General features: G+C 42.2%; 2 protein-coding genes across 2 annotated transcripts; one reads left to right on the plus strand and one right to left on the minus strand.

Annotated features, from left to right (window-relative positions):
- Window positions 1-1,224: 1,224 nt before the first annotated feature.
- On the minus strand, window positions 1,225-13,363 carry tubg1 (tubulin, gamma 1). Its single transcript, XM_080724278.1, has 11 exons — window positions 13,212-13,363; window positions 12,457-12,569; window positions 11,350-11,517; window positions 11,173-11,241; window positions 9,169-9,248; window positions 6,658-6,784; window positions 5,531-5,617; window positions 5,034-5,183; window positions 4,079-4,231; window positions 3,120-3,281; window positions 1,225-2,551 (listed from the first exon to the last, which is right to left on the minus strand). Exons 1-11 carry the CDS (start codon window positions 13,258-13,260, stop codon window positions 2,354-2,356), a joined length of 1,356 nt encoding a protein of 451 aa, XP_080580404.1. The 5' UTR covers window positions 13,261-13,363; the 3' UTR covers window positions 1,225-2,353.
- Window positions 13,364-13,980: 617 nt separating this feature from the next.
- On the plus strand, window positions 13,981-24,314 carry retreg3 (reticulophagy regulator family member 3). The gene is made up of 9 exons (XM_080724329.1): window positions 13,981-14,522; window positions 18,077-18,183; window positions 18,617-18,647; window positions 18,742-18,868; window positions 19,407-19,491; window positions 20,089-20,226; window positions 21,255-21,334; window positions 21,673-21,805; window positions 21,898-24,314. The coding sequence occupies exons 1-9, from the start codon at window positions 14,254-14,256 to the stop codon at window positions 22,425-22,427; spliced, it is 1,500 nt and encodes a 499-aa protein (XP_080580455.1). The 5' UTR covers window positions 13,981-14,253; the 3' UTR covers window positions 22,428-24,314.
- The last annotated feature ends 394 nt before the right edge of the window (window positions 24,315-24,708 follow it).

Raw genomic sequence — 24,708 nt, forward strand, 5'->3', positions numbered from 1 at the left:
AGTCTGAAAACCAAACGCTGTTGTGTTTAGGTCCATGACGCCATCCTGAGGCACTCTCAGCTGAGAGCTCTGTGAATATCTTGTCAATATTTAATGATTTGGGATGAGAATATGTTGCAATATCACTGCCTTATCCAAGACTTGCACCTGGTGACTGCTACTTCAGTGCTAACTGAGACTGACCACATCTGCTTTAGGATCCCAGTTCTTCAACTACAAAAGAACATTGGCTTTGAAGTATCATGGTCGGTATCATGCTGATCGGCATGCTGAAAATATCCCATTTACAAGCTCACACCGCGTTGCGCTTTGACGCGTTGAGCTTGTAGATCTTTCAGAGTGCAAGACCCGAGCCGAGCGCAACCAAACATAAAATAATTTTTAGTTCTGCTGGATCTCTTCTCGACTAGTGTCACTAACATTTTAGTCTTGTTTTTATTTGTTGACGAAAAGTACAGTATAAATAGTCATAGTTGTAGTCATCAGCTTTTTGAGCGGTGGTCACAACGCTCCTATACATGGCCGTGTGTGTGGGTCTGTCTGTCTGTCTGTATGCGTGTCTGTATGTAGCCTACAGTACCTTTTGTGACCACACATGTTAAGGGAGGGGCGCTGTTGTTCAGGCCAGGCCAGACACCCACTCACACTCTCTCTCTCTCACACACACACACACACACACACACACACACACACACACACACACACACACACACACACACACACACACACACACTCTATATATATATTTGTTTTGCTGTTGCGCAGCCTCCACGACCACGACTCAGTTCACACGGGTGTGATTTTTAATCAACTCTACCACCAGGGTTAGGGAAGTCTTTGAATCCTTCTTTTCTGCAGAGGGACTGCCCCATGGCAACACAGTCCATCCACACACACACACATGCCCAAAATTGTTTGGCCCATACAGCATAGCTGCCTCTCTGAATGGCTTTTCTGGTTAAAAAGAATAGCTGCTTGAGCTAAAGTTGCTAATTGACTCAGCATTCCCCAGTGGTAATTGAGCCTTAACCAAGTTAGGTGAACAGCTGCAAGGCCACTGCAAATCCAGGTGTTAATACTATTGTGTTGAACTACTATAAAGGAAACAGGCTGTCTATCTTGCTGATAAACATACAATCCACCTCATTAATATCCACATGCAGTATATAACACTAAAGACAGGTTAATAGAAAACATCTTTATTAATATTTCAAACAGGTCCAACAAAGAAACATGTAATGCTATATACATTTGGATGACTGAAGAGAAGAACTTTTGACTCTTGAAGGTGTACATACAGGCACAAGGTTGAAGTCAAACTAGTTTCATTTTTGTCTGTCTGTGCAAATTCCTTCTTTGAACATCGGTTCATTTGAATGCTCTTGTAGTTTGACGGATCCAACGTGAAATTATTACAATCATGTTGTAATTGCATGTACAGCAACAGCCAACGTGTACAATATATATTGTCATGAGCACTGATTGTGTTTGCATTTATGTACCAGAAGAACACAGCAGCAGACAACATACAACACACCATGTCAGCAATGTCCGGAACGTGGGCTATGTCATGTCACACATTCCATCCGTTATAATGTAATTACCTGTCAGGATGTGCAGGCTTATGCCACTGTAAACGAACACCGCTAAAACTGAACTATTGAACTCAATAGAAAAATAGACCAAAACAATGGCAAGGCAATGTATTCTCTTGCATCGTGTTAAAATGGAGACGGGAAAGGCAGAATGTTGGAGGGAAACTATACACCAGTGTTTCTCTAAGTGGATTTCAGGGACTCTCTAGGTTCCTTTATTGGGGTCTAAATTGACCTTTACAAGTCTAACTTTGACAGTGTAGAAATGGAACCAAATGGACCCTAACAGGTCCATTTGTACACTGTCAAAGTTAAGGGGAGACCTTCAAATTTCAAAGTTTGAGAACCACTGCTATACACAAATATTGACGACCATAAGTAGAGGTTGTATACAGGCACAGAAATGTAGACGTTGATGTCTCCCTGTTTCAGCACAGACTGAAACCTCTTACCTCACAGGGCTCACCAACATAGTGCAGGTTCGGGTTTAAGTGGAGTTTGGTTCTTGAGAGGATACTAAGCCCCAGAGATTTGGTTTAATGGTTATGACAATCCTACACCCTCAGGTTCAGTGGGAGATTCATGCTAGATCAGATCTATTCATGGAACATGGGAGGGTTCAAAAAGGTTTACATTTATATACATAATATATTTACTTGGGAGTCCTAAATGTGAAAATTGAGACCTGGCACGAAGGTAAACAGCCTAAAGATGCTTCTTAGGCTGTAGTTTAGGTACAAGACAGCAGTGTGTTGGGTTCACTGGTCCTGTGTGCCCCAGGAGATGTAGTCGGGTCGCGTGGCTGCTTGGTACTCGTCAATCAGTTGCTGGACCACTTCCCGAGAGTTGTCCAGCTCGTCAAAGTTGTCCTTGAAGATGTCCTCCTTACGGAACTGCTCCAGGAAGGCCTCGCGCTTACGCAGTTTGTCGTACTGACGGCACGTCCGTTCAAACAGCTGCGGGAAGCGAACAGAAGCGTGAGTGAACAATCGCGAATGCCCTCAAGTGCTGCCTCAATACAGACTAAGACTTGACTTGATATACGTAACTTTATCCTGTAAATCAGTGGTTTTCAACCCTTTTCATATCTGAACCACAGACTGTGTAATGTGTACTGAAATTTGATGAGATTTAGCCTCTCCCAAAACTTGAAAATCGGATAAGATTCTGAACACAGTTCCATGCTGTGGTACCATAGGAGAGATAACAGGCAAACGTCGATCAAAATTCTTCTACATTCTCTAATTGTGCAAACTTCTTGTAAATGAAGTAATGCAGATGTTAAAAAATAAATGTACTCTTGAGGGTTTAAAATGAAAACAAAATCACCTGTAAGGGTCCATTTGGTTCCATTTTACACTAAGGTTTCATTTGGTTACCAACTCCATCATTAAGCTGGGGACCACCCGGAACCCCCTCAAGGACTACTGGGTGAGAACCACTGCTGTAAATAACTAATTGTTACAGAATTGAACCGAACAGGTGTATATTGTATAGTGAGACAAATGTCTTGTTTGCACGTACAGATGATATGCTGGTGTGATTGGCCATCATGAGGCCACTGACTCGGTGGGCAGACGGCAGGTACGGGGACTTCTTTGACAAGGCCACCTGGATGCTGGCAGGACCCCAGGGGATGAAACTGGCCAGCTTGCGTTCTCGGATCCTTTGGAGGCTTTTGTGCACCTACAGTGAGCGGAAACATGCTTCTAGGAACAACATAGATACAAGGTAATGGATATGATATAACGCCTTAAGCCCTTCTAAAATCTTCAAAAAAAGCAGATCTACAAGCTCACGTCAAGCCAATTTTATTTATACAGGGTTCCCACACATCTACCAATTCATTTCCAAAACTTTTCCAGAATATTTAACACGACTATATAACAATAATTCAGCTCAATAACGAGTCGCTTACTCCTATGCACAATGCCCAAAGACAGGTAGTGTATGGCAGTGGTTCTCAACCTTTTCAGGCCGTGACCCCCGAAATAATCATAGCCGTAGTCTATTTGAACTGGGGACCCCGGCACCCTGAGGAGCACTAAGAGTTGAGGAATTTTGTATAACATGGTTTTATTGTGAAAATAGCCGATCTACATGCTCACATGTAGATCAGCTATTTTCACAATTTCTGCCTCTAATATTTGACAATTTGGCCAATGTTTAATTTTTCATTTCAGAGGTATTAACAAAATCAATAACCAAAGACAATGCATAGCTATTTCTTTTTACCTTCCAGGACCCTTGATCAATTCCAAAACTTTTCCAGTATTGGAAAAATATTTTTCTAATTTCAAAATATTTCCAGGAATTTCATGACCGTGGGAACCCTGTTTATATAGCGTGTTTAAAAACAACCAAAGTGCTGAAGTTGCATTGCAATGTGTTGTGAGCTCATAGATCTGCAATTTCTGAGAACTATTTATAGTTTTCGCCTACTGTAATCAATGTCATGACATGGATGCACCGACACCACATACCTGTGTGGGATCCACCTCTCCCTGGATGATGTTGAGGATGGCGATGTAGCAGTGGTTGGCCTGTCTGTCTCTGCCCGTGGAAACCATCACATTCTTGGGTTGCAAAAGCCTTCTCATCACATCCAACACCGTGGTTTTTCTCACACTGGCCACCTGAGAGACAGAGGGGAGAGGGAGGCAAAAATATATATATTTGTAACTACTGCCACAAAGTCAATTTGAATGCCTAGGATTATTGACTGCTTTAACTATACGAGCGCCGCGCTGTGAGCTTGTATATCTGCTATTTTTGAAAAAGTTGTGAAAATGTGTGCAAATCTTTGAATATATGTATTTTTAAAGCGATTGTTTGTAACTAAAATTTTGCTTCTGGGTGGTCCCTGGAACTACATATTTTGAGATGGGGGTCCATGGCCAAATACATATAATGTTGGGGGTCCTTCACATGAAAAGGTTTGAGAACCACTGACATAGTAGTCTCTCAAGAGACTAACTGAGCTCCATTTAAGTGAAAAGGACCTTTTCTTTGACGATGGCCAGCCAGATTGCTGACATAGAAACATAGGTTTTTCCAAAAACCTTAGAAGGATTTAGAATCGGGTCAAAATTCTAATTTTCATGATTTTTCAAAAATAGCAGATCTACAAGCTCACAGCGCAGCACCGAGTGCTGCTGCTATTTTTCAACAGTTAAAGCATAAAATAATGATACACAATAATGTGTACCCGTTATCTGTATTCTTTAGCAGACTATTAGCATGCAAGTAGAAAGATAAGGAAAAACACAATCCGCTCTGTCACTAATAAAAAATGCAACGCAGGAGACCAGCTATCGCTAAATATTTAAAAACTGCACCGCACGCAACACTGCACAATGTCATTAAAGCGTAGTGATTTTTTGCTGCGCAGTGCAGGTTTTTAAAATATTTTGTTGCATTAAAATGAACACAACTTACAGATTGGTCCGTGGTGAGTGGAGTGTAGCCCGTCATAAGGAAGTGGAGGCGGGGTGTGGGGATGAGGGAGGCAATCAGACCAATAAGATCGTTGTTCATGTATCCTGGATAACGTAGGGTGGTTGTGCTGGCAGACATGATGGTGGAAACCTGTATGTATAAAGTTTAAGTTGACAAAATTAGGGTGGGAAAACAGCATTTTGGAAGGCTCTTGTAGTTAACTTGCAGATGAAGCCAAAATTCTAACTTAATCCAACATCCAGTGACACACCCAAATATGCTTTGAAAACTACACACGCTTGCTGCTGATTTCAGAGAAGCTTAAGAAAGATCCCGTCTGACGTGTGAGGGACTTGTAAAACTAGTTCATATATGAGCATGACACCTCTCTTCTAAACTTTCAAATTGTTTTTCATCAAATACAGGCATGCTGCAAAGTACAGTAGTCCTTTTTAAAACGCCTTCTGATGAACTGCGGAGTGACATTGTTCACGTACCAGCTGATTGATCTGGGAGAAGGAAGGGTTCTGGATATGCAGCCTGTCTGTGGCGATTCGATTTAGAGCCGTATTATCCAACACCACCTGACAAAAGCAAGAACACACAAAGATGAGGGGGAACCTTAAACAAGTGAAGATAGCTCAAATGTCTTTCCAATGACCATGTAAGAAAGGCAATATGCTGCTGCAATGTTGAAGAAAGACTGAGAGTGCCTTTGAATCATCAAGTAGTCAGGGAACCTCTTGAAAAGCAACACAGTATGCTGTTGTTTGGGTGAGGGGGACATAAGAGGAACACTGTGTGGCTGTAACAGGGGGGCCAAGTCTTGAGCAGATTCTATTAGCTTTCTGGCTAATTTAATCAATATGAGGGACTTATATAAGATGCTGGAGGAAGTAGGTATTAGAGGGGACACACGCAGTCAAATCCTTAGTGTTAATTTAACTCCTAGGAGTGGACAAATGGACTTTGGTTCCATTTTGTACTCTTCCAAGTTAAATTAACACTGGGATTTTACTGTGCACTGCTTAGCCTGTCAGGGCATCTCAGTCTAATACGACATCAGTCTAAGACTGAGATTTAATAAGCTGGATTTGCAATGACTTAATTCTGGCACTGTAATTTGCTTCCTCGTTGCCCTGTTACAGAGGCAGCCTACAAAAAGAGCTCCACAAACCTATATGGTGAATATTAGGCCAGTAGTTCTCAAACTTGGGGTCGGGACCCCAAGTGGGGGTCCCCAAATTATTTTGTGGGGTCCCCAGATGATTAGCTTAAATGATTAGCTTAAAGTCATTTTAATTTCATTCATTCCACACTCAATGGTAAACAAACCAACACACAGTATAAGTGTATACACTACAGGGTATCTGCACATTTATAAAGTGACAATTTAAGGACTTTCAAGACCGTTTTAATACCAAACTGGCAAATATTAAGTAAGCAAGAGGCGAACATTGTGAAAATAGCCGATCTACATGCTCACAATTTTCACAATATTTATCTGTGGAACCGAGTCACATTAAACCTACAATTCCAAGTGCTTGTCCCCAGTTCAAATATGTTTATTTTGGGGGTCACAGCCTAGCAAAGGTTTGAGAACCCCTGCATTAGGCCTACTTACAACACAATCTGCATTCTGGGTGAGCCTCTTCAGTGTGAGCAGCGAGTTGTACGGCTGGACCACCACGTCACTCATCTCATCCTGGTTGGGGAAGACAGAATACGTCTGCACCAGTTTCTTTGGGTACCTGATGATCAGAGGGACAGGGGGGGGGGGGGGGGGTGAGCAGGGTTCAGAAAACATGCTAGTTCAACGACTGCGGAAATCTCAGCACTTAAAAGGGAAAGGGCACATGGTGAAAAAGGTCAACACTAGGGATGGGACGATATGAAAATGTCATATCCTGATTATTGTGACCAAAGAAATCGATTTACGATATTAATCAAAATATCCCCAACATACATTATCCTGGGGCGGAACATTTGGCAAAAAGAATAGCAGATCTACAAGCTCACAACGCGTCGCAACGCGACACGTTGTGAGCTATTTTTTGGCAAAGAGATTTGGTAGAGAGTGAAAAAAGACTGTATCAAGTATGTATATTACCAGTAAGACTCCCTAATCGGGAGATAAGCGACCGTAGGTGGCTTATCTCCACAAATAGGGCAAAAATTTGTTTTTCCCAAATCTTCCTGATCCATGTTGATGACATGAGTGTAGACATGCTGTGTAGTGATATTCGTGATTTTAGGGCAAAAACTGTAGGAGCAGTGTCCAAAAATGTGTTTTAAAAATCGGCCTGAAGGTGGCGCTAGAATAGGGCCATGTGAGAAATGAGGGGTGGGGTCTCCGCGTTGCCTTGGCGGACGAATAGGTACCGGCCCCGGCTCTCCCGGACGCTCCTAGCCCGAGTTACGGCATTTTATGTGCGCTGCAGTGGCAGGGGGTCCTCCACTGGGGGCGCCACCACTTTTGCATCCGTTCTGGAGCACCAGGAGTCGGTGGTCCCCGGGAATTCCCCGTGAGCAGCCCCGTTGGGGTGGTCATTTGGTCATTTTTGCACATTTGGTCATTTTTTACATCTGGGGGTCCCCCAGGGACCTGGGGCTCCGGGGGTCCTTGGAGGTTGTAGTTTGGCAGGCAAGGAGTGTGTGTGTAAAATCTGGCATGGATCGGGTCAACGGGTGCGGAGATATAAGCAGGGAAAAAGTGTGACGTGTGACATGTGAGCACATTAGGGCTGTAATCTAGCCCTGTTTTAGGGATTCGAACTTCGGGGGGATTTTCCGAACGAACCATCGAACCTTAGATGGTTCGTTCAATTGAATAAAAACCGAACGTTCGGACAATCGAACCATCGAACGTACTGTACCTTTAACCAGCTAAAACAGTGTAGGAAATGTTTTAAATGCGCTGTTTTATCCATTGAAAACGCGTGGATGCGTGGCCGCATTAACACGTAGGCTAACACTTGGAAAATCCAACCCAATCGGAGAAAATGTTGCGCAGTTTGTTGACCAACAGGCTCAATGTATGGCGGAGTTGCACGGATGATGATTAGACTTGGTGACAGCGTCGGAGCGCGTCGCGTTTGGGCTGAACTGGTCTCGATGTAACAACCCCAGAAATCGCATTATAGATCCTTTAGGGGGTTGCAATAAAATCCATCTTTGCTCATGCTTAGGAGAACGGCTGTTTAATCTTTGGGTGCATGGATGGGTGTTCGCTGTCCAGAGCACACACACGTCTGTCTCTGCCCAGCTCGGCTGCTCTCACTCTACTGTAATCAAGCGTGTGTCAGCGAGGTTCACACAGCGTGGTTCGCGGCCCCAAACAGGAGCGGAATTGGAGCGAAGCACGGTCCTTGATCGCTCCAAGCTGTTCTGGTGCATTTTATAACTACTATAACGGTCACCATTAACTGTTAGTGTTTACCGGTAGGCCTAAGTTATTTCGTATTTGGCTATCTCTACTACTGTGATATTCTGAATAGGCCTATCACATTCTGATAATTATTTTTCGTGTAAAAAAAAAGAAGAAAAAAAAAAGAAAAAAACCTGAACCCATTAATTTCGAACTTCGATTGCCAACGTAACGAACGAACGTTCGAATCCCCGAAGGTTCGCTTGCAGCCCTAGAGCACATTTGGTCATTTTTTACATCTGGGGGTCCCCCAGGGACCTGGGGGTCCCTGGGGCTCCGGGGGTCCTTGGAGGTTGTAGTTTGGCAGTCAAGGAGTGTGTGTGCAAGATTTGGCATGGATGGGGGCAACGGTTGTGGAGATATGAGCAGGGCAAAAGTGTGACTGGCTGACTGACGCACAGACAGCCCGTGGAGGTTTTGGTAGTAAATGCGACCTACGGTCGCAATAAGTACGTTTTACCAATAGATGATTTAATGATTTAAAAAGGTGAATTGATCCCAGTGCATGATGGAGGACGATTTCACGATAAATTAAATCTCCACGATACGATTATCGTGAATGTTTTTTATCACGATAAAACGATAATATCGCTTATCGTCCCATCCCTAGTCAACACTAGAAGAGTTCAGTTATTGACCATATTCACACGGTGGCCATTTTGATGTCATACTCGAGGGCCGTGTTGTCAAATCTGTGCACGCGCTGACCTGTCATTGAGTTTCTCCAGTAGGTAGGAGCCCAAGCCTGAGCCCGTTCCCCCGGCGATGGAGTGGCACAAGACAAAGCCCTGCAAGGACAGAAGGTGACTTTTAGTACGTGCAGCGCAAGACAAATTCACTGTTCCTGCACGTGCCACGTTTGTGTTTTGCCTATACTATAACTGTGCCCGATGCAAACGTCGTCTCTATGTGTGTGGGAGAGCAGTTGCCTCCCTCCCTAGTAGGCAGTTATATAAATGGGAGTGCAGCCCCACCTCACAAATAGGCTCCCTCTCCCCGAAGACGGGCCTGTAATACCTGCCTTCTACACTAGCCCAGCTATTATCACCCGACATCCAACAGGCCACACCCTGGCAACACATACATACACACTACCACTCAACCTACCGTTCCAGCCCAGCACACACACACACACACACTAAATAATAATGTGGGGTCATAATGTGAATGAATAACAGAGCCCAGACCTCCAAGGGGAGGTCTGAATGTTGTTTTATGGGGAGGCTGGCCGTTGAGGAAAGTCTCAGAATAATACGGAGCATAGCTTGGGCTTTACTGGTTTTACAATGACATGTGTGAGCACCCGTTTTACATGGACTTTCTTCCACTAAGTTGGTCATTCAATGCTCAAGGAAAACATTCTACCAAACCACTATTGCAAGAGGTATAAGTTGGGAGAGAGAAAAAAAAAGGCCAAGGACCCCTTAGTTGAGAGAGATGAAGCAGGGACCCCCACAACCTTTTCATAGATTCCATATAGTTTAATCGTTTGACAGCACAATCATCAGTTTATTTTGGATTCATGTCAATTTGTGTTATCAGATATTTAACCATTGAACCGTCAATACTTAATAAACTTGACCTTTCACTCTGTACTTAGTCTGCTCTTTTTCCCCTCTACACCAAACCTCTTTGGCGATCGTGATCGAGGTGTTGTGAGCTTGTAGATCGGCTATTTTTGGCTAAAGTTCTCAGAATATGAACGTTAGGGTTCAAGTGGTTAATTATAAAAAAGGAGAAAAAAAGCTCTTTTTCCCCTCTACACAAAAGCTCTTTGCCGATCGTGATCGAGGTGTTGTGAGCTTGTAGATCGTCTATTTTTGGCTAAAGTTCTCAGAATATGAACGTTAGGGTTCAAGTGGTTAATTATAAAAAAGGAGAAAAAAAGTTTGTTGAAGACCCCTGGTCTACCCCGTTTCATAATTTTTCATCTCAAAGCTGCTCCTTAAAGGCCCAATCTGCAAGTCCAAAACAACACCATTCTTCCTCTCCATTGTGTGTTTATTTGAAACACAAACTCTGCTGTTGAGTGATGCAAGCCATGTTCACAGTCTAACAGAGAGTTATTGTCTGCTGGTGAAGTGGTACAAAAACGATCTATCTGCTGTTGGAGATGACATGTTATTGTAACATCTGGCCTTTCATGTCTGACTGGCTGTCAACGTGTGAAAAAGTATGAAGGTTGCAGATATTCCTTTCATCAACAATTACTATGTCACCAACAGAAGTCAAACCAGCATAACCTCTCTCTAATTGTTGTAGTGTTTATGCAGGCACAGGTTATCATATGCCAACCCAACCACAGTTCAAAATGAAAACCTCATAAAAGCTACACATTTTAAAATTGCTTCTGTTTTTCTGTTTGTAATGTTTTGTTGAGGCTCTTATTGAGGCGATGCATTGGCAATACCAATTACAAATGAGGTCAGCTGACTACAGCTGCTGCACTGTAAAGAAAGGTAATTTTGCACACCTACTAGGACAGGTGCATAGGAGCAGGTTCAAACAATATAAAAAATGGAAGTCCCAAACACCGTCTTCACTCACATTAGTATAGTTTATTACAATGCGTCGGTCTAAACGACCTTCATCAGGTATCGACCGGGACTTCCATTTTTACAACCGTACCTGTCACGTAATGTAAACCTGCTTTTGTAACCCCTCATGAATTCAAAGGTACAGTGACAATGATGCAAAAAAATTAGGGCTTGCCTCCAAACTGTCGCTGCCATCCGCCTCCCGATCAATGATATCAAAGATGTCTTCGTGGATTTTCTCTCCCTGGAAAAATTAAGTACAGCAATTGTTTTTATTTTATTTTAATATCATTTAACATTTGTTAACTTAAATCAAGCAAAGATGGAACAGTGACTATTGTATGATTATTACCTGTGAGAATCCACTGGCCCAGTTGTTCCCTGCACCTCCGCCATGTTCAGACAGGTAGATGTTCTCTGGATTGTACAGGTTGGCGTAAGGGGAATTGAGGATTGAGTGGATGACCCTGGGCTCCAGGTCCAGGAGAACAGCGCGGGGGATGTAGTGTTCATCGTCGGCCTGCGGTTCACATGGGAAATGGAGGGCTTAGGACTAGGGTTGGACAACATTGAGGGAACGGAACCGTTTCCGAAAGCGATTTTTTTCACAATGTCAGCGCTGGTATGTGGACTTCACGTCTTTTATACAATTACAATACCGGTTGTTCTCAAACTTTATCATTTCAAGGACCATCATGACTCCGAGAGTACACTCTCACTCTTTTTCTGAGAGTCTACTCTCAGAGTTACAGACCTGTGACTGAGGGTCCATTTGGAACCTCCCACCGTTCTGAGGGAATCGGACCGTTTAGAGCAGTGGTGGTTCCCAAACGTTTCAGGTCAAGACCCAAAAGCGAGATTAGACGCTTGCCCCGGACCCAAACTAGTGAAAATAGCAGATCTATACGCGCACATGTGGCTTCACGCCGCATTGAGAGCTTGTAGATCACATATTTTCACTACTCTTTAATTATAATATTTTTTTTTTCATGGGTTTTCTTCGATTTGTTTCTTTGTTTTAAAACGTGTACAATTATTAGGAAAAAAAACATATTAAAGAAAAAACGTGTTAAATATATATAATATATATATATATATACATATTTTTAAATGTAGGAAAAAGAAAATGGGATTTTTACTTGAGTAGTGACCCATAAAAATTGGTCTGTGACCCACAAGTGGACAGAATCATGATCTACATGGTGTACTGTATGTGCCTGTCTTTTAACATCCACCGTACTCCAGTTTACACTGCAACTACTCCATCTAGTGGCAGATGAAGGCGCTGCAGTGCAGATGTGGGTATGATTGATTATTGCAGATAAATGGATGGATGTATTTCCTACTCAGCTTTATTGAACATTTGATAATGCTTTATATAGCAATAAAAGTCCTGCCAAGGTAAGTTACAGCTGGATGAGAACAACAGGATCCTGCTGTCATTACTCATTAATATTACCTGATAGAAGAACACATCCTTTCTGTCATTTCCTTCAGTTGCAAACTCCTCCACGATCCCCTCCGGACTGATGCCGTGTTCCGCACACAGCTGCTTCCAGAACTCGAACCCAACTGGAACATGGAGATAGGATGTCATGTTAATAATAACATAACAATATACAGAAACATAGGCTGTATGCCTCCATCAAAGTTAATTAAACCGTTAGCAAGCACATAGTTGGACACAGTAAGGGGTACTAGGCAACCTTAGGCATGCATAAGTGCTAAGTCTGCCAAATTTGGCACAGGGGAGGGTAATCACTGTGAGAAAGAGCGTGTTTGCTTTGAAATAGAATGTATATTTGTAGTCAATTAAAGCCTGCATATAATTCTACATTCATCTTTCATTCAAGATCTGCTGGAAATATTTAGAATTAAATATTATATTATTATTATTATGTATTAATTATAAATACATCAATAATCAATGTATCTATATTACGTTAAGGACTAAGGAGTAGGACATCCATACACACCAGCAAACACACCTTGCCATCATCATCACTCAGTTCAACAAGATGCTACTAATAGATAACAGACAGTTGCCGTTGTCTTAACGTTTTGATGATCAGTTTGAGAGAGCTGTATCCAGCTGATCCACATACAAAACATCTTTAGCCCAGTTAGCTACAGCAGACACTCACTTTACAGTCTACAGTGACTACTAGCCAGTTGGCTAGCAGCAGGCTAGCATCAGGAAGGTCCATAACATACTTTGATTGCCGCATTGTCCTAGTTGGAGAGTGATGATTTCTCGCGGCATGTTCCTTCCTCTTCGTATGAGTGTTATTTAGCTAGCCAGCTAGCTACAAGACAAACAGAGATCCAGAGAGATGTCAGTCTGTCTCTCAATCAGTCCGCTACAACCCGCTGCTTCCCGCTGGAAACACAACACAACAGCAACGCACCAGTTAACGACGTGGTTGCGTTCCAGGTCTGCTGTCTGTTGGAGACTGCGTCGTGTGTGCGCCACGGCCCCACGGAGTGGTTGTGTGTTTTTGACAGGTTCACCTAAAAGACAGAAAAGAAACGATTATTGAGGAACATAATCCACGTTGGAGTATTTAGATTTTTGAATGTATTTATTATTAAAATTCCGCATTCATAACGGTTGAATGCTTTGCATTTGTTTTTTTAATTTGGAATATAACAATATCCCTCTGTCTGTGCTGAGGTTTCGGTATTATTCTTTACTAGTTTTCTTGATGCTGTATTACTAGTATTTGTATACATACATATTATTATTTGTTATTTTATTATATTATTATTACATTGCTATTACATTATTATAACTAAACAGTTGTCTGGAACGTCTCCTTCAGGCTGAGCGCGCAGGAAGGAAGTGCAAGCAAGCGCTGCGCTGTCCCGGATTCTGATTGGACGAGCGCAATCCCTCACGTGCTTCCAACCAACTAACCGTGTTCGAGTAAAACAAAAACAGGTTACGCCATATTGTCTAGTCATTAAAGCTACGCGACGGGGACAGTTTCTGCCAAAATGTCAAGAATAGACATTTAAAAGTCAGTGTCAGATGTTGTTGCGTGCGTTTCCCTATCATCCCCCTTCCCTGTGATGATCTGACACGTAGATGTCAGAGCAGCGTGTTTGACGCTAACTAGCCTAGCCCGGCGTTTGCACACGGGTTGCTAACGTTAGCTTAGCAACCGTCCTGTGGTCCACGGTGTGGTCATAGCGAGCCCTACCTGTCCAGTCAGACTCAGTGACTAACGGTCTATTTACAGGCTCCTTAGAATCAATGCTACACGCTAAGAAGATGGCGCAGGCCGCCGGGGCGATGGAAGGAGACGCCGCCGCCTCGGGTGCAAAGCAGCAGCAGCAGCAGCTCGGCCTGAGGAGTCGCCCCGGCTCCAGCGAGAGGGACGGCCAGGTGCGGGCTGTCAAAGCCGCCCTCCAGGCGAGGCTGGGTCCCTACGAGCGGCCGCTGACATACCTGCAGTCCGTCCTGGTGTGGGAGAGACCCGTCCAGTGTGTTCTGGCGTACATGCTGGCCAACGTTGTGTTCTGGTGAGTGAGTGACTTTCAGTGCACTGTCTGCTGCCATCTTCTTATTATAACTCTATGGCTGCCATGCATGAATGGTGTTTTTTTTTTTTGCACAGTAAAAAGAACAGTGTACAAATGGATAAACCAGTGGTTCTCAGACTTTTAGATTTCAAGGTCTTCTCTTAACTCTGACAGACAGTATACGAATAACCGGTCCATTTGGTTATATTGGTATAATGTATAATGTCAGAATTACAGACTTGTATGGGTCAATCCACTTTGGGAACCACTGTGATAAACTAACTCTGAATTCTCTTTTTTTTTTTACCATGTCTGCTCTTGTTGAATTGCCTAGGATGAGGCAACCCAGATTCAGACAATACAATGGATTGGCTGGCCGTTATAATGCTTACAATATAAGGCAGCCAACGTGACTCCCAATGCAGCAGATGCTTGTGCACAATGCAAGCGTGAAGCATGTCACCTTTCAATTGAATTCAAGACAAGACAGATGGCTCTCACTAGTAGTGTGGCTATTTATAGTGACAAGTTCAACATATAAAGTGCCTGTATCTAAGGCCTAGACTAGCCTAGAGTGCTGTACACATACACAACACCCCTAACCTAAATGCGGTGTTTTGACATCTGTTTTAATGATCAACAAACACATGAGCAAACACCATTGGCATTGATGACCACAAATTGACAGGATAACCTACCATATCTATCAATAATAATACATACTTAATGATATCATGAATGTGCTGTGTTTATGTGCCTAGCTTCACATTAGGTCTTTAAAAATTATGAACACATGCAGTCATGAATAAAGTCGTTGCCCTGTGACATAAATCACTGACCTGCAGCCTGGAGGGACATGGACTCATGGAGGCCTGCTCATCCAGTTCAGGAATGCACCCTTTATTTGATTAGACCACTGGGCATATTAGGCACTCCACTCTCTCTCTCTCGGTTACTTGTGCTTCGGTGAACATGAGTTTCAGCCCAGATTGATACAGTATCCCAAACAAATGCAAGGAATAACGGGGAAAGCAAAATCACATGCATTATGTGGAAGTGTTGGGAATACTGGGTACCTTATCTCAGCCTTCCTTAGAGCAGTAACAGAACCTGTGGCCTTAGCTAAACATCTGGATATTGTCCTTCCTTACTCTGAAAGTATTAACTATTTTGAACCCAACTCTGCTGAGAAATATGCTAGTATTTTCTTAGTTTGCTTCTTATCTCGTTGATGTTAATATTATGTAATCTAAAATATAACTTGCTCGCTAAACAAGTTATTAGACCTTTTTTATAATAGTGGTGAGATGACTTAATCATGTGACTCTGTTGGTCTGGTGGTTAACTTGTGAAGCCTTGTGGTCTTAAAGAGGCACTGTGATGATATAGAGTCTGATGAGTCCCACAGGGCATATAGTATTCCTATTGTTAGGTTATTCCTAACTTTCTCCCAGAGCTAGAAACCAAATAACCACTTCTGTGATCTTTGATCTGCTTCCCGATCAGACAAATCTTCCCGATCTATAAGCTCACAACGTGTTGTGCACTTGTAGATCGACTCACATGGGTTCACTATGCCTAAAAATGATCACATGCTATTGGTTCATTATCCCTAAAACAATATCACTTGCAAAGATATGATACACATGAGTAGTACCACAAAATATATTTTTTGGTGGTTGGTGATGACGATAAGAAATGTCAGTTTATAAATACTTAAAGTTGTACCATGTAACTTTTTTTATAAAACAAATCTTAAAATTGTCCTAACTGTTAAATCGCTAAAGTTTTAGAACACCCACTCCGTTATTTTCAGCTTCTGAAGCCTTCTCTTTATATGTTTTCTATGATCCTGGCCGTGGACCGGATTTCGCGCCAAAATGACGTAATCTGCATCATCTGTATACGTTGTGTATACGTTGCCCAATCACATCGCCGATCATGCACACATGGTACACTACCGGCCAATCACAGCTTATCTGCTCTGGTCTCCAGGAAGCGCCTCCGCTTGGCTACAGTGTTTACCATGGTGAAGGATTTTAACCTCTTAATCTACAAATCCTGGCCAGAAAATTACGTTCTACCATGCGTTCTACCCCTCCACGGATTACTATCGGTCGCGGTGGTTTGCGGCGCCGCTCCGGTGGTCCGCGGCGGTGGTCCGCGACGACTCCGGCCGAAAAACGGCCGAAAAAAGCAATACCGCTACTGACCACTAGTTGAACTTACACAGTATAGCTTTAACAAAGATTTTTTAAAGACAAGTATAACATTGGATTACTGATTACCGGTAGTAGGGTTATTGGGGCCAGCCAAAGTCTTGTAATGTAAATTGTACCAGCTGCTAAAGTACAGTGCTCATAGCTGTGGAAGTCAAGTGGAAGGGCAATAGTTTATGGAACAATGACACTGCAAATCTACAGTGTAATGAGGTCAAAACACTGTCTGCAGACTGGATCACAATTTTTATTGAATTAATAAATTAACCTGAGTTTAAGCTAAATAGGTTCTAAATAAGAACTCTGACCTGGTGACTCAGCCGATGACATTACCACAATGACCATGGCTCGATTCCTGTTTGGGTTCTGGGTTGTGGATGTGGATCCTTTCTTCTCTCCCCTGACCTTTTCCTTTCACCACCATGCCCAGTATTCGTGAAGTCTATTGTATGTATTTGAGGTTAGTTAATAAAACTAGTAATTGATTATAAAAAAACTATTGAAAATGACACCCTGCTACGCTGTGTTATCAGCTTGTATATCAGCTATTTCTTTGCGACACTGTCGTGTGACACTGACTGTTGTGCAACACCGTAGTACGACTTGGTATAAAATCTGGCTTAACTCTTATACTGCTTTGAACGTTCCCGTTCGCCCCATTTTTGACGGCCCGATAATGCCAATTGTACGTTCTTTGGCTCGTTCTTTTGTACCTTGGTTTGATGTCTGTAACCTGTTGAGGTGTCGCGCGGGTGTCTACCGTTGAAACAGCTCCCATAAAAGTACTCTTAAAATCCAACTGGACGTTAACATCAATGGAGTCACAACACTGTTCCATGTGTTTTTCTCTGGATCTATTGCTCTGTAGCGACTCATCAGCCTTGAACAGCCTTGACAAGCAAGCGTCGAGCTGAGACCATTTTCACATTAATTCTTGCATGAGGCTGCCCCCTACTGCTGGTAGAGCCACGGCACACTCTTTAAGAGAACATTTCAACACAAAAAAAAAAAGAATACACCTTTGTCTATATCATCGCAAAGGTAAGGTGCTTTTGCTGGCACAAAACCCAATAATAAATAACAACATCTGGCAGAATAAGAGTTAAAGATCGAATCATTGATATATTAAAAATTCAACAATTTATTAAAAAACATGAGTGCTAATCCATTATTAGAAAATAGAATAACACTAAGAGGTTGCAGCCCTAATTGAGTTACACTTTAACCTTGAATCATCATCAGGTGGAGTCACCTTTTAGTCTCCAGTTGAACATTGTGTTAAAACCGTGGTAGCACACACCTCGTGCTCATATGTGTTCTGTCTTTGTGTTGTAGGTTCTTTGCTTTGACTTCATTTCGTCTGCTTTTCCTGGTGGCCTCCGGACTGTTATTTGTTGTTTGTGTGGATATCTGGAGGAACAAGATCTGGCCTCAAATCAGAGGTATCTCTCTTTTTCTAGTTTATCTGTATTCTTACATTTTAATATAACTGATTTGTAAGCAACAAATCGCTTATGTTATTTTTATTCCGTCAAATTGCTAATTTGTCGTGCAACAAAGACTTAAGGGGCTCTGATTTGGTCTTTACACACTTTTTAATTATTACCATAGCACTAATTAATCTGTAAAGGTTCATGGCTCTTACTCCGCTCTTCTTTCCTGTGAGTGAAAGTTAAATGTGCTTAAAGATGAATTCTGCTGTTGAAAGCCCTAAACTCTGGACATTGCAAGTGCAATCTTCATAGCTAGACCCCTTAAATATTATTGATAACTACAATCATGTGAAATGAAAATTTAAACATTGGTAAAAGATCATGTGTTTATTGTACACTTTCAGTGGTTTTCTATTACCATGGATATTCTCTCTTTCCGCAGTCAAAAAACTGGACGAATCAGAAAACGAAGGGTATGTTCCTGTAACCATGCTATCGTATGTGCTGTAACATTACACCAGCCGCTAAGATGATTACGATGATAAGTACCATTTTCTATCTGTCTAGTTGGGGCCTGGTGCAGCCTGGGGTTCTGAGTGTACCTGAACTGTGCCACCACGTTGCTGAGACCTGGGTCACTGGATCAGCCCTCATGTCCAGTATGGCACAGTACAAAGGACTTAATCCAGGCAAGGTAACGAACACAAACTGCCTAGTGCCATCACACACACACTGGTAGTATTTAATTTACCTGGTGCATAAAGTAGCAATATTAACATAAGCCAGGGGTCTTCAACAGGGGGTCCGGGACCCCTAGGGGGTCCTCAGAGTTACTACAGGGGATCCTTCAAATCTTCCAATCCTTTTTATATTAACAACTTGAACCCTAGTGTCCATATTCTGAGAACTGTAGCCAAAAAATAGCAGATCTACAAGCTCTCAACGCCTCGCGCTGCGAGTTTATTAAGTATTGACGGTTCAAGTGGTTAAATATCTGAAAACACACATTAAACAACAATTAAACTATATGAAAAGGTTGTGGGGGTCCCTGCTTCATCTTTCTCTCAACTAAGGGGTCCATGCCCTTAAAACGTTGAAGACCCCTGGCCTAGTGCCATCACACACACTGATAGCATTTATTTTACCTGGTGCAAAGTAGCAATGTTAACATAAACATTTAATGGTTTAATGACACTTGCTGACTTTGTTTGCATGCTTGTGCTTCGTGTCAGTTTTGCCTCATGAGCTGTGGAGTCCTCACCTCTCTGGCCATGATTGGACGCTATATTCCTGGACTGGTGCTGTCCTACTCTGCTGGTGAGTCCAGTTGTATGTTGGTCCTCCAGACTACAAACCCATTCAGAGGGCTTAATTGGCAGGGAAACACAGCCTGGTTGCCAGTGTTAAAAATGCATAGGAAGTGAAACCAGATCTGTGGAGCCTTAGCAGCAGAGCCTAGGCAGTGAGGTGATTAATGCCATGAAGGAAAGGAGGGAGGGAGCTCCCTAGCTGGTTAAGGAGGTCAAGCTGAGAAAGGGCTAATCTCCTAACCTCTAACCCTAGTGTAGACCAGGGAGAGTCTTTCAGGGGCTTCTAGTACACTCTCTGATGTCTCAAACAATCTTGTGCATGTTAACAGTGTCTATGTTTCTGATAATATGTATCTGTTTTGAAAGGATATTTTACGTGTGCGCGTGCGTGCGTGCGTGCGTGCGTGCGTGCGTGCGTGCGTGTGTGTGTGTGTGTAAATGGGTCAAGGAGATAACAATGGGACAGATTGTTAGCGATAGAGATGACAGATTGACGTGTCAGTTGTGCATTTCATCCCTTATGCAAAAACTAAAGAGGGAATTATCATACTGTGTCTATTATTTCTTTTTCTATGGCTCTTCTCCCCCCTCTCTCTCTCTCTAGTGTTGGCGGTTCTCTTGGCACCATTAGCAGCCTATCATCGAGTTTTGCAGCGTGTGTGTGTGAAGCTGGAGCCAGTCCTGCAGCGGCTGGACTTCAGCGTTCGCGGATTCATGATGTCAAAGCCTATTGATAATCAGTGTAAGTAGTACACCTGAGGACCTGTACCATTGTATTGTTTGCTAGCCTTAGTGCTTTTCAGGGCAATATGGTTGAACACCACAGTAGGGATAGCCAAAAGTTAACCGTTACCGTTTAACTTTTAAGAAATTGGTTACCGCTAAACACTAACGGTTAATGGTGACCGTTAAAAAGCAACTTTTTAAGTCGTTTTAAAATGCGCCAGAGCGGCTTGGAACAAGGTTTTTCCTCCGCTCCAATTCCGCTCCTGTTGGGGCCGCGAACCACGTTTCTGGACATGCCCCTGGCTGACTAGAGCAGAGCAGCAATTAGTTACGATTCATTTTACTATTACAGGGCTCCTGCTGCTGCTATTGCAGCCCAGAGCCTTGTGTTAGAGAGAGTCGCGTCACTCCTGTTCACTTCATGGGGCCAGGTCTTCTACATACACACCCATTGGCTAATAGTGACAAAGCACGAACCAGAAAGTTTACAGAATGAGAATGCATTGGAGTCAATGAGGGAAAAGTGACATTTTGAGTTACATGAACCACGTGACCAGTGCAGAACTTGTCTAAGCAGACATACAAAGCTTTGTTGCAGCCGTGGTACATTACAGACGTGATTATATCAATCCTACCGTACTGCAAAAAACACAGTTCTTACTCTTCTTCCTCCTCGTTGTATTGTTATTTTTTATGTGTAAATAGGGCACTTTATTATGGGAAAAAGATTGTGTATTTTCCTTTTTTTAATTGGGTAAAATATTCCTTAACGGTTAACGGTTATGTAACCGATAAGGCTTAATGGTGACCGGTTTAGAAAATGTCTCCATTTGCTATCCCTACACCACAGTTTTACTAGTATCGAAGTATCATTTGTTGTCCATGCTATGTCTATATTTATATATACTGTATATCCCACCTAGTTCTATGTCATTATGAGCAGTAGGTTATTTCTGTTCTGCAACTTAATGTCAGAGATTCAGACCAGTACAGTAATATCCATGAACTTTGGTCTGACTCTGCATATGTCTGTTTACACTGCAGTCCTGCGTAAGCCTATCCATGGTGCAGCCTCGGGTGAAGCAAGTGACAGCGAGGAGGAGTTGGCTGCTTTCTGCCCGACAGTAATTCATATGTTCTATTTCAAATGCTGTTTGAAATAGAAATGTTCAGTGCTTTACCTTAGCTTGTACAGTCAATAATTGACTGTGGTCCTGATTCTTCTCTATTATACAGATGTAAAATGATTAGACTTCTACACTTAAAGATCTTTACTATTAAGAGGTCATTAAAAAACATGAATATCTTTAATCTTTGTTCATCTGTACAAAAATGTACATAATTCTACATAATATCGCTACAATTCATATTGAAATAACTTTTTTTCTGTGCCGTATGGCCTAACATCTGTGAGACCACATATGGAATATATTGAAAACATATCAATCTTATCTTTTTCTAGTTTGACGAGGATGTTGTGGCAAAGGAACTTGCGTTGACTGATTCTGAGCACTCTGATGCTGAGGTGTCTTACACTGACAATGGCACCTTCAACCTGTCCCGTGGCCAGACACCTCTCACAGAGGGTTCTGAAGGTGAGCGCACTGGAGATGTAGAAGGTGGCCTTTTATTTCTTTAGAGACTCTTTCAGTAAATATTGTCTTGTCCGTGTCCTGTCTATCATCAGATCTTGACAGGCACAGTGACCCCGAGGAGTCCTTTGCTCAGGATCTTCCAGACTTCCCCTCTATAAACCCAGATGCCACTTTGATGGATGATGACGATGACACCAGCATTGGGCTGCCCAGTCTGGGCGTGTCTGGGCGGGCTGGTCCCCGGTCTTCAATGCTGGATGTGGATCCCCTGGACTCAGACCAGGATGACCTGGACACAGAGCTGTCCCTCAGCGGCCTGCCAACCGCCTCTGACCTCGCAGACAACCTGGCAGGAGCAATTGCTAGCAACATGATCCAAGCAGCGCTGGCCGGTGCATTTCAGCCTCGACCTGCTGCTGCCCAACGCAGAGAGAGGCCCCCACAGGGGACCCAACGAAGCTACCGCAAACAGTCCAGCTCCGAGCTAGACACAGACTTGGACGGAGAGGACTTTGAAATGCTGGATCAGTCTGAACTGAACCAGATGGATCCCTTAGCAGGGGGTGCCAGGCGGGGGGAGGGCCAGGGGTTCTTGTCCAACTTGTTGGGGAAACCACAGTGAGGTATGCGTGTCTTTGTGAGGTTAGTGTGCAAGTGTGTTTGTCTTCGTGCGAGTGTGTCAGTGTGTGTGCGTGTGAGATGATGTTTGGTTCCAGCAGCCAACCATGCTCCTGATTGTTTTCAGTTGATATCACTGTGAAGTACATTTTATTTTAAATCTTACTCTCCCTCCTGTGCTTTTAAACGAAGTCACCAATTATCCAGTAAAACCTTAATTTTTTTAGGCTGAGCAATATAACCGCTACAAAAATAGGTTTAAAAAACAAATAAAAAAACAAACAAAAGAAACCTAGAATATTTAAACGAACCAGCATTATTGAGTGTTTTATGCACCTCTGAGTGATAAAGATTCTTTGCTGATCACAAGGAAGAAAACAATATAGTATCCAGAAACATACAGGGCTATTTAACATGGGACCAACTACTACATTCCTGTTGGTTCACGTCAAGTTGTTAACTTAACACAACCTCCAGTGAAAGATTTGAGCAATATCTCATTGGTCTTGCCATTTAGAACATTTGCCCATTTGTTAGGGATAATCAACTATGTTCAACATCCTTCTTTTTTTTTTTTTTTTTTCTCTCTCTCCCCAAAGTAATTTATGTTTACAAAAGACCTGATTTATTGTTATTGAAATTAATTTTTGTTTCGTTTTTAAATAACCTTTCAAGTGAAGTGACATTTAGCTGTGGACCATTTGGGGACACTTAAATTCGCATCTTTTCAGAACGAATTCAAAATGCTTGTGTGTAGATGTGGATGTGAATAGTTTTTGCTGAAGCATGGTTTGCAGTTTGGACAAAAGTTATTGCGTCTAAGGTTTAATTTATCTTCCTTCCTATTCTTATCCTCTGGTCATCCTAAGAAGACATGTTTACGCATTTTATTGCTTTTATGTTCTCCATCCTAAAAAAGTAACTAGTCTTATGATGCAGCTCTCAGAGAAACTTGTAATGGTTTTAAAACCATAAAGATATATAATTATAGATGTTAGATGCTCTCTTGCATCTGTCCCTCAAGGTGAGGTACACTTATTTCTGTGGAAAAATGAGGTAAATATCAGTTTTATGCTATGTAGGTCAGTGCAGAAACAATACATTTCTGTCCCTCTTTTTCATTTTAACAAGTTGACATCCAACCAGGTTGATCCTAGAGCTCAATATTACTTATTTATTTCATAAATCTTTGCTGTTTAAGGAAAAATGTTAAACTGAGTGAGAATATAAATAGGGCCTGGCCTGCTTTATATAGTTTATTTATGTAAAGGAAAATGCTGGTGCAGTAAGCATTATTATTTAAAAAGAAATGGGAATGGCACGTGGTCATTCAAACTCAAATGAGCCACAGCTGTGGTTTACTGAAATAGATGTATCAAACAATCACATGACATGAAATGTTGACCTTTTTTCCCTTCCCCTTTTTATAGAAATGGCAAATTGCTCTATTACATTTTCATTTTGTAAAGAAATCATAGCTGTGGGAGATGGTAGATAGAACTGCTGGAACCACATTAAAGGAGGTTGACTTTAAAAATTGTCAAGGGGAAGATGTTCGGTTTTTAACAACATGAACCCTAGCATCCTTATTCTGGGGCAAACATTCAGCAACAATAGCAAAGTGAGCTTGTAGATTGGCTATTTATGGGGAGAGATTTGGTGTAGAGAGGTCGGACTTAGGATCAGTCCCCGAAAAATGAGGGATCGTAGTAGGACCTTGGGGACCCCAGTGAATTATATTGGGTTCATGTGGTTAAAATGGTTGGATATGTTTTGGCTACTCCAGTTGTGATGATAATGTTGTCCATCTCTAATTTCCTCAATCTCTCCAATGTAATGTGCGCAGTAGTGTATTTCTTCCTCGCTGTAATTGTTTTTGATATGTTTTGATGTGGACATCTTATTAAATAGAATGTTTGGAATTAATAGTTTGTGCAGATGTGCCCTTTTTTTTATTATATATAACATGACATTTTAAATGCTAATCAGAATAAACTGAGCTATTGACCCAAAACAATACATGAATTGATATAACTAGTCTCCTCCTCTGTATAAACAGACTGCATGCCCACAAATGAGTTTGGTAACAAACCATCAAAATTAATTACATTAATTGTGTGATAGGGAACAATAAAGCAAAGTCACAATCACGTAACACACATGGCTGTCTGTAAGTTAAAAAATGTTTTATAATGATTGACATTGTTGATTATCAATGTTTTCACTGCATGTTGATCAGTTCAATAATTGTGTGACAATTACTAGATTATGGTAGCCTGACACTC

Source organism: Nannobrachium achirus (genome assembly GCF_963921795.1).
Source record: "Nannobrachium achirus genome assembly, chromosome: 4".
In the NCBI taxonomy this organism is placed as follows: Eukaryota; Metazoa; Chordata; class Actinopteri; order Myctophiformes; family Myctophidae; genus Nannobrachium; species Nannobrachium achirus.